This window comes from Sorex araneus, chromosome 5 (genome assembly GCF_027595985.1).
Source record: "Sorex araneus isolate mSorAra2 chromosome 5, mSorAra2.pri, whole genome shotgun sequence".
Classification (NCBI taxonomy): domain Eukaryota; kingdom Metazoa; phylum Chordata; class Mammalia; order Eulipotyphla; family Soricidae; genus Sorex; species Sorex araneus.
The window spans coordinates 137,517,665-137,527,974 of NC_073306.1; the positions used below are offsets into that span (position 1 = coordinate 137,517,665).

The following is a 10,310-nucleotide window of genomic DNA, read 5'->3' on the forward strand; positions in this document are numbered from 1 at the left end:
CCGTCCCTCCCCTGGGGGCGTCCCGAGAACACCCGCGCGTGGGGCCTGGCGACTTTCCCCTGGCGGGGAGCGGGGGTCTCTTGCAGCCCCCCCGCCGGTGGGTCTCCTTTCCCGAAAGACGCCCCAGAGCGTTGCCTTCGGGTTTCCCCGGGAAGAGGCTGAGATCCGGCCCAAGTTTCGTTTTCTGCCTCCCACGCGGGGGTAAGTGCGCTACTCGGGGGCCCCTGTCCGCCCCCCGGGGCTGCGGCCCCCGCACCTCTTTTCCCCAGCGAGCCGCGGCTTCCGCGTGCGCGCGCGGCCACCCGGAGGGACGCGGCGTCCGACCGGACCCGGGAGCCCCCCACGAGCGCCCCAGCTTCGGGCGACGGGGTCGGGGGTCGTATCTGCAACTGGGAGGCCCGAGCGGCGCCTCTGCCGACTCCCCCCACCCGCCCTTCTCAGCACCCCCCACGGAGGCGGGCGACCCGGCTCTGCAGAGAAACTGGGGGCCCAGGGGGCGGCTCCTCCCAGAACCCGCCCCCGCGGCTTGACCCGGCCTCCCCTCGAAGTGCGGGGCGCGGGCCGGGGCGCGCACCCGGCGGCGGCCTCCCCGCGCTCGGAGGTCCCTAGCTCCAGCGGCTCCGCCGAGTGGGGGGGCGACCCCGCGTCGGGCTCCCGGTCCCCGGCGCGGCCGGGCGCGCGCGTGCCGGCGGAGACCGGGGGTCGCGGCAGGCACCCCCCGGACCCCGCGCTCGCCGGCCGGCCGCGGCGGTGCGGGGCGGAGCTGGGCGGGGACAGGCCGGGGGCCGCCCCGCCCGGCGCCGGGGCTCGCGCCGGCCCCCGGGGAGGAGTTATGATAATTTCCTTCTCATTAAGGCGCCCGGGTCCCCGGGCTATAGCCGGGACACTCGGCGCGGGCGCGGCTTCCCCGGTCCTCGGCGGCGGCGGCAGCATCGCCCCTCGCGGGAGCCGCCGATGCGCGGCCACTGAGCCGGCCAGCGAGGCCCGCGCGCGGCGGGGGCGGCGGCACGCGCCCGGCCACCGTGACCCCGATTTTGGACTTACCGCTCGGGGGGTGGGGGGAGCCCGGATTTAACTGGCGGCTGTTTTGGGGGACGCCGGACGCCATGTTGTGGAAAATAACCGATAATGTCAAGTACGAAGAGGACTGCGAGGTGAGCGGGGGCGCGGCCCGGCCCCCCACCCCACCCCCACCCCCACCCTGGCCGGAGGCGCGCGGGGGCCGCGGGACCGAGGCCGGGCTGAGGGCGCAGGACGGACGCGCCGCTGCCCCGCGACGGGCCGAGGGCGCGGTCCCCCGGACGCCCCCCGGGCCCCTCCCGGCCCAAGCCCGTGCCCCGGTGTCCAGCCCTGTCCGGGGCCCGGGGCCGGGGGAGAGCGGGCGCCCGCGCGGCTTACCGGCCGGCTTCTGGCGAAGCGAGTCAGCCCTGCCGCCCGTTTTCTTGGAAAAAGCCTCCGGTGTGCCACCTCCGACGGGGCTTGGGCGCACGCGATCTCCGTCCGGAGGGGGGTCCCGCGCGGCCGTCCCGGCGGCGACGCCTCCCCGGAGGCTCCCGGCGCGGGCGTGTCACCTGCCCCGCCGCCCTCCGCGGGGGAAGCCCGAAAACTACCCGAAGTTGGGCTTTCCGGAGAAGTGGGGGCTGGGGCGTGCTGGGGGGGGGGGTGCGCGGAGGCCAGATGGGGCCGTAAGCGCTCGGGAGTGCTCCAGCCTGTCGGACAGGTTGGGCTAGAGTTTCGGAGAGTGGGAGGGAGGGAGGCGGCGAGCGGGAAGAGGAAGAAGAAGACGCAGGCGGCGGGAGGCGTGCGCCGGGGCGCGGGCGCGGGGAGCCGCGGCGGGCCGGGCGCGGGAGCGCACCGCGCCGGGACCCGAGGGGCAGCCCCCCGCCTGCAGGCCCGGCCCGCCCCGCCAGGGGGCGGCCGCGCCGCGCGGGTTCCGCGCCCGGCCCGCCGGGGGACACGCGCCCCGGGTCCTGAGGATGCAGGGGGGCGGCCGTCGGGCGCGCGGGCCGGCCGGGTCGCCCCGTGCGCGCCGGGCCTAGCCGCGGGGAGGTGGACGAGGGGCGTCCCCGGGATTGCGGCCCGCCCCGCTCGGGGCCCCGCCCGAGGTTCCCGCACGGCCCGGGGCGTCCCGGGCGCGCCCTGGAGGAGGTCGGGATCCGACCCCCGAGGGCGTGTTTAGGGAGGGTCCCCGGGCGCGCCCGCGAGCGGCTCCCACCCTGAGCGCATTCCCCGCGCGCCGCGCCCGGCCCCGCGCCCTCGCCATGTGCGGCCTCGTGAGCCAGCGCGCCCCGCACCGCGTGCGCCCAGCGCCCGCGCGTTCCCGGGGCTCCGGCGACGCCAGGGCCCGCGCCCCGGGGAGCCCCGGCCACCCGCCGCCCGGCCTCCAGGAGGACGCCGGCCCCCAGGTCGCGCCGCGGGCCCCGGTCCCCGGGGGGAGCCTGGGGAGGGCCAGGTCCCGGGAGTGGTGGGTGGGGGCCCGCGCGCCGTTCGCAGCAGCGGGGGTCTTCGCGCTAACCGGGTGTCCGCGCCTCTCCCGCCCCAGGACCGCCACGACGCGAGCAGCAATGGGAACCCGCGTCTGCCGCACCTGGCCTCGGCCGGCCAGCACCTCTACAGCCCCGCGCCGCCGCTCTCGCACACCGGCGTGGCCGAGTACCAGCCGCCCCCTTACTTCCCGCCCCCCTACCAGCAGCTGGCCTACCCGCAGTCGGCCGACCCCTACTCGCACCTGGGCGAGGCCTACGCGGCCATCAATCCCCTGCACCAGCCCGCGCCCGCCGGCAGCCAGCAGCAGGCCTGGCCCGGCCGCCAGGCCCAGGACGCGGCCGGCCTGCCCGCGCACCACGCGCGCCCCGCCGGCCTCCTGCCGCACCTCTCGGGCCTGGACGGCGCGGCCGTGGGCGCCCGCAGGGACGCCTACCGCCGCCCCGACCTTCTGCTGCCCCACTCGCACGCCCTGGACGCCGCGGGCCTGGCCGAGAACCTGGGGCTGCACGACATGACCCACCAGATGGAGGAGGTCCAGGTGCGTGCGGGCCCCCTGCCCCCTGCCCGCTCCCCGGCCCCCACGCCGCCCGCCCGGCCCTTCTAAAGGCTTCTGTCGTTTTTCCCCCCAGAACGTGGAGGACCAGCACCTACTCCTGCACGATCAGACGGTTATTCGAAAAGGTAGGTGGGGGGCCAGGGGTCCAAGCGGCCTCGCGGGAGGGGGAGAGGTGGCCCCGCGGGGACGCGGCTGCCAGGGAAATTGAGGGTGAGCTTTTTCAGGAGCAGGGAGGCAGGAGGGGGTTTTCTCGGTCGCCTCTTACCGCCCGGCCCTTGGAGTTTTCTCTGAGGAATGTGGTTAACACCTGGAAACTCGGAGGCATTTTTTTTTTCCGCAGCGGTTAGTGCAGAATCCTCGGCTGGCGAGTGAGCCCGCGGTGGGCTAGCCGGGAATTAGCCCCGGCTTATGTGTTTGCGTGGAGGCTTCTTGCCGATTCGCGTTTTGTGATTTTTGGGGGTTCCAACGCGCCCCGCGGTAGGAGCGCGCTCTACCGAGTGCGAGGAAAAGTTTGGGACCGATTCTGCCCGCGGAGAGATTGGCCGCTCAGAGCGCCAGGGCAGGGCTGGGCTTTGTGCGGGATCAGGGAGCCGGGATTTGGGGAATTGGATTAGCGGCTGGGTGGGGCAGGTAGCTCTGAGCTGGAGTGGCTGCCGCAGAGGTCTGGAAGGAGACCACCTCGGGGTCGGCGGCCTGACGTTAAACGGCTTAGCTTAGAATCGTGTTGCGGAAACGGGTCTTAAAGGCAAACTCAGGAAATAAACCCAATTTCCCAATAATTTCTACGCAGCAGGATCGTTTGTATTTGTGAGGTCTGCCTGAGCCGTAGAAAGGTTTGGCAGAGGCGCCCAGAGCTCCCGGCATTCTGGTGGCTTGTGGAGGGGGGGCGAGAAGCCGTTGGTTTTGCATTGAAGTAGTTTTTTTTGTTGGGTCCTTTTTTTTTTTTTTTTTAAGCGCACACACATGTTCTAATTAAACCGAATTTAACAGTGGCTGGAAACTGAAACCCTTTCTGCTCCAAGCTTGACTAATTAAGTTGCCAAGGTGTTAACTTGTGAATTTCAGACTCCATTATCTTGGAAGAACATGGCTTTTACGAAATCTGTTCGCGATTCTGCAGCGTGAGCGCTTTGGGGCTTGGCCGCCGGTTTTGCAAGGAGGCTGCCCCGCGACCCACCCACTGCCTCTCGCCCTGGCAGGTCCCATTTCCATGGCCAAGAACCCCTTGAGCGTCCCCTGCCAGAAGGAGCTGGTGGGGGCCGTAATGAACCCCAGCGAGGTCTTCTGCTCGGTCCCCGGGAGGCTGTCCCTGCTCAGCTCCACGTCCAAGTACAAGGTGACGGTGGCCGAGGTCCAGCGGCGACTGTCCCCACCCGAGTGTCTGAATGCCTCCTTACTGGGCGGCGTTCTCAGAAGGTACCTGGGCACACGTGTGTGGGGGGCAGCGGGTGTGTGTGTGTGTGGATGAAAGCGTCTGGGAGGTATTTTTAACATTTATGTAACATTTATACCTCACGCTGAATTCTAATCGGCCCGGAGAGTTTCAGTGCATCGCTTCCCCTTTGGGAACGTGTCAGCTGTGGAAGGGAGTGTTAAGCCCACGGCAGTGAAGGGTTTGGTTAGTGTTGGGTGCCACGGTGGACAGGGGGCAGTGCGTTGGGTGGGGGCGGTGGCGGCTGAGGGGCTCTGCTCCCCCAGTTTGGGGGGCGACGGCAGCATCAGCAGGTGCACGTGGCCTGTGCTGGCACATGGCTTTGGCGGTTCTGCCGGGGGCTCTGGTCGCCGGGCAGGCGTGCGGGGTTTGGGGGGCGTGTGAGGGGCCTGGGGGACCCGGGTGTGTCTGTCTGGGGGGGTTGCTGATGGCCGCTCCACGTGCTTTTGTGCAGGGCCAAGTCAAAAAACGGAGGCCGGTCGCTGCGGGAGAAGCTGGATAAAATCGGGCTGAACCTTCCGGCCGGTCGGCGGAAAGCGGCACACGTCACACTCCTGACGTCTCTGGTGGAAGGTCAGTGGCTGGCGTGGGCCGCGCAGTGTCTCGTCTGTGCCTTGAGGGGTCTCCGTGAAGAAGCAGGGGGAAAAAAACCTCACCATAGCCAGAGTCCCTCAGGGCGGGCGCTGGCCTGGTCTCCAGACCCCCACAGGGTCCCCCCCAGCCCTGCCGGCAGTGACCCCGGGGTACATCTAGGTGCCCCCCCCCCCCGACCCAACAAAGTGAAAGACAGTCACCTCAGGTCTGTCACATAGAGAGAGGAAAGTGATTTGAATTTGTCACACTTGGGTGCCGTGAATCAGTAATTGCATTAAAAGAAGTCGACAACAAATTCTGGTTGGTTTAGATCGTTGGAATTGGCCCAGGAAACCAAAGCTGACTCAGAAATTGGTTTTCTCCCTGCCTTGGTGTGGGGGCAACACCCAGCGATGCTCAGGGCTCGCTCCTGGCCCAGTGCTCGGGCCGTGTAGGGCGGGCACCCCCTGAGCCCCGCTACCGCCAAACCCCCCGAATTGGCTTCCTTGTTGTGGGATCCACACACCCGGGTACTGGCTTGTCCTGGTGAGACGAATCGGTGTTTGAAACGGTTGTTGGGTTTAAAAATGGGGTTTTAGGCTAAGACTTCGTGTCTCGGTCCGGGTGACCCCGGTTTGATCCTGGTCCTGAGTGCTGTGGGGTGTGACCTCCTAAATAATCGGGGTTCGAGGGTCCGTTGCGTGGAGAGAATTGGCTGGAGTGTTGGGCTGGGCGTGTTTAGGGGCCGGTTCCCCCTGAGCGGCGCCTGCGGTGCCCGTGGTGGTCTCCCCGCCTGGGAGAGGCAGCTGTGGGGGGGGTGCTTCCGGCTCCTCACCGCAGCCCCGTCTGGGGGGGCCGTGGGAGCCGGGGTCTGTCAAATGCCCTGTGGTCAGTGGAGCTGGCCCAGGCACCCACCGACCCTTTGTTCCCTTTCTCCTGGGAAGAGAAACTGTCCGGGCTTGTAGAGGGGACCCTCTCCCTGCCCTTCAGCGGGAGGTGACCGAGGCAGTGCCCGAGTGGGGCGCCCGCCCCCCTTGGCACGTCTGGAGCACTGCCAGGAAGTGCAGAGCACAGAGCCCCGAGAGGGAGGTCCCAAGGAAAAGCGAAATGATTTTTGTTTTTTTTCTGCCCGGATCCAGCCTGCCGAGGTGCGTGCAGAGAGGGGTCTGCAGCCGGGCCCCCGCAAGGCTTGCTCGGTTCCCAGGGCGCTGCCGCCCTGCTCCAAGGAACTTGGCAGCGTCCGCCTCCACCTTTCTCACGGATGCCTTTGGAGGAAGGGCCGGGAGAGAGGCGCCCCGTGGGGGACAGCTGTCCCCGCCTGGAGAAAGCCCATCAGTGGGGCTGCACCGAGTCCCCAACCAGCCAGGCAGGAGCCCCTGAACCAGAAACTGCCGGGACAATGGTTCCGGGGCTGAGCCCGTGGGGAGCCCAGGGGGTGCGGGCAGGGCGAGAATCTGCCATCTGGGGTTTGGAAAGGCGCCAGGCCTTGTGCTGGGGGCACAGAGGGCACCTGTGCCCAGGGCGGCTCCGGGCCTGGGACAGGGGGTGGGTGGTCCGAGTTGGTGGTTGGGGTGCGTCCCATTCCCAGGAGACATTCGTGCCTCCTCAGACAGCCCGGGGCCTCGCGCCCCACGGCGAGCCCTGAGCACAGCAGGGTGTCGGCACAAACGCCGTTTTGGCCCCTGGACTGCCTTGAAATCAGGCCCTGGGGGCAGGTAAGGTGCCTGCATCGCGGCCGTCCCAGGGGCCCCGACGGTGATCTCGAGCACTGTCAGGTTGCAGCCCTGAAACAAAACAACAAAACCCCGGGCCCCGTTTCCTAGGAAGTTGCTCCTGTTTGGGGCCAGCCCCGGCAGCCGGCACGTTGCGGATGATCCCCTAATCCCTAGGCTGGAAGTTGCCCGAGCACTGCTGGGTGTGGCCCCCAAACCATAAATGTTCCTATTTCTCCCCCCTGGCGGTTTTCTGAGCCGGGAAAGCGGTGGGTGTGTCCTGATGTGTCGAGGCAGAGCAAGAAGGCCCGGCCGGGCGCAGGTGGATTCTGGGGGCGGGTACCCCCACCTCTCCCCGGAAGGGGGACTTCACGGCCAGGTGCTCATCCGTGTCTGACTAAAGGGGGTGTGGGGGATCCTTGCAGCAGGCATTGGGGAGGGGTTCTGCACCCTAAGGTCCGGCCCTGTCCGTTGCAGGGGAGGCTGTCCACCTGGCCAGGGACTTCGCGTACGTCTGCGAGGCCGAGTTCCCCAGCAAGCCCGTGGCCGAGTATCTCACCCGACCTCACCTCGGCGGCCGCAACGAGATGGCAGCAAGGAAGAGCATGCTGCTGGCCGCACAGTGAGTACCAAGGCCCGTGCGGGGTGTGGGGTCCACGAGGCGGACACACTGTTTCTTACGGGGCTGTTGGCTCCAAGACGGGGTCTGGGATACTGATCGGAGTCAGGCAGAAACGCTTCTTTGGAGTCTAGTGAAGGGTCTGGGCTGGGGCAGTCATGCAGCCGCTTGCCTTGCACGTTGCTGGCCTGGGTTCGGTCCCCGGCACGCGGTAAGCCCCTCTGGGTATGGCCCCCCCCCAAAAAAAAACACCAGAGTTGGTTTTTAGCTGCTTTTGTTTTTAGCTGCAGCTTCGACCAAAAATGATGTGCAACGCAGTTTTTGCTCCACCTCGTGAGGAGTCTGGGGCTCCTCAGGAGATGCTCATTGGATGTGACGTGCTGTCAGCGGGGTCCCTCGGGGAGGCCAGTGGCAAATTGCTGCTTAGATCCGGGCAAGTGAGGCGGAAACCGGCCTCGGGAAATGGGGCGCGAGGGAGCGAGCGAGTGAGCTAGCAAGCACCTGGGTGTCAGGATCGAGGCTGGTCGAGACCCCCAGGGACCGAGTGGCTTTTACTGGAAGCTCCCCAGGGGCGGGCCCTGCTGCCCCTATCGGAGGCGTCACAAAGGTGACCTGTTGATAGGGATTACCCTTATCTCCGCTGATAGCAGGGATGGGGCTGAGCCAGGGCAGGAAGCTCTGCATCTCCCGGGCGGCAGCAGTCGCTAAGCTGCCCTTGGCCTCCCTCCTGGGTGGGGGGGCATGTGTGCCGGGCCCCCCCCAGGTACCCAGGCATACCCCAGGCTGCTGCTGGGCGGCAGGGGATGGGGCTGGGGGGCTCTTTCCGGCTCCCAGCTGCACTGAGCTCACGGCTTCTCCCTTGCTGCCCCCCAGGCAGGTGTGTAAGGAATTCACGGACCTCCTCAACCAAGACCGGACCCCCAACGGCAACAACAGGCCCACCCCGGTCCTGGAGACCAACATCCAGAACTGCTTGTCGCATTTCAGCCTCATCACGCACGGCTTCGGCAGCCAGGCCATCTGCGCCGCCGTGTCGGCCGTCCAGAACTACATCAAGGAGGCCCTGGTGGCCATAGACAAATCCTACCTGAACCCCGGGGACCAGAGCCCCCCCGACTCGGGCAAGGGCCTGGAGAAGATGGAGAAGCACCGGAAATGAGGCGGCGGCTGCGCGGGGGCAAGACCGGGAGGAGGACCCAGAAACTCCCCCCCATCCCCGAACCCCCAGCCCCCGGCCGGGACACCCCGTTGAATTCAGGGACAGAGCTGGTCACCCCCCCTTCCCACCCAGAAGCCCGGGGGCCGAGGGGCTGCCTGCTGACTCCCGGACGAGCAGCCGCCACCTCTGCGCGTCATGCGTCCGTCTGGTTTTGTCTGAGTCCCCTTCCTCCTTCCTCTCAAAAGTGGTGCTACGCGTTTTAGAACCTTTTAAAAAGAAATTCCCCGGGCCCGTCTGCGGGGCGGGGGGGGACGCCCCCCCCCAGGCGGTTTGGCTTTGGGGTCAGTGTTAACGGGAAGGGCCAGCTTCTGTGTCCACTAAATATTTATCTTGAGAAATTATTTATCTCGCCTCTTCCGACGTCCGCCCGTGTCCCGTGGGAGACGGCTCCGACGTGCCTGATGATTCGCCGTCCCCACAGCCCTGCGCCCGGGGAACCTTGGGTTCGAGGAGAGTTGTAGAAGCAAAGCCTGCTGATTTGTGTTGTTCTTCGTCTTATTTTTTAAAAAAAAAAAAATGTTGCGCGTGCTCTTCACTTGGGAGAATCTTAATGACAGGGTCCTTAAGGTACTGAAGCTTTATTTGCATATTTATTTCACAGTTCAGTGTCTGTTGGAGGGAAACTTGAAACGGGCAGGCACGGAGGCATTTTTAATTCTGGGTTTTCTTTTTTCTTTTTTGTTTTTTTTTTTGTTTTGTTTTGTTTTTTGGTACTGCCTGTCACCCCCATGTCCGGAGGGAGGCTTTGTTTTATTTTTTTGTTTTGTTTTGTTTTTTGTTTTTTGTTTTTTTTTTTTTTTGCGATGCTGTGTCAGTGTACAGATGTTATTTATGCGTAATTTAACGGGGTCTGTAAATAGGAGCTGCACTTCGTAAGCCTTTTGAGACTCGGGTTTGATTGTAATTAACTTCTAAAGGTGACAGGGGGCCGTTGACGACACATCTTTAGCTTGTCCACAGGACACGGGGTTGGGGGGAAGGGTGGAGGCGTTCCTGGGTGCGTTTCTGGATGCGGAAGATTCTTGGTCGCAGAGTGGTCCCCGGTGAGTCTCTGGCTGGGCAGGACCCCCTGTGAGTGTGCGGTTTGGTGAGGGGGGGCCGAGTGGGAGCCGACCTCCGCCCGGCGGCGCCCCCCCCCCCCCGGGTCCTTGCTGTGTATATGACGCCTGTACAATAAAGACTATTCTCGATAGAAGCCGTGGCCGTCTGCTGCTAACTTGATTTCTTTTTTTGTGTCTGAGGAGTGATGGTGCAGATGGAGGGTTGGTCACAGCCTGTGAACTTGGGGCCCTCGGGAAAGGCAGCTTTCATTCTCACCCCCTGCCCTGCTCTTCCTAGCCCAGATGTTGGGGGATGGGGCACGGCAGTTGGGTGGTCCTCGGCCTCCTGCAGGCCGTCCCACTGAGCCCCCAGTACTGGCCAGCTGCTTCCTTTGTTTTTTTGGGCCACACCCCGCGATGCTCAGGGCTTATTCCTGGCTCTGCACTCGGAATTACTCCTGGCGCAGTGCTCTGGAGACAGGATACGGGGAGCGACCCTGGGTCTGCCATGTGCAAGGCCAGTAAGTGCCTTAGTAGGGACTAAACTAGTGCTCTGGCTCCTTTTAATTTTTTTTTTCCCCTTCCTCGGTGGTGCTCAGGGGTGCTCCTAGCTCAGTGCCCAGGGATTGCTCTTGGTTTTGCCCTGGGGATCCTGCGTGTGTGGGCTCTGAT

General features: G+C 65.6%; 1 protein-coding gene across 1 annotated transcript; it reads left to right on the forward strand.

Moving 5' to 3' along the window:
* Window positions 1–896: 896 nt before the first annotated feature.
* TFAP2C (transcription factor AP-2 gamma) lies at window positions 897–9,771 on the forward strand. The gene is made up of 7 exons (XM_055139698.1): window positions 897–1,154; window positions 2,543–3,025; window positions 3,117–3,168; window positions 4,243–4,459; window positions 4,930–5,048; window positions 7,238–7,382; window positions 8,253–9,771. Exons 1-7 carry the CDS (start codon window positions 1,107–1,109, stop codon window positions 8,536–8,538), a joined length of 1,350 nt encoding a protein of 449 aa, XP_054995673.1. The 5' UTR covers window positions 897–1,106; the 3' UTR covers window positions 8,539–9,771.
* The last annotated feature ends 539 nt before the right edge of the window (window positions 9,772–10,310 follow it).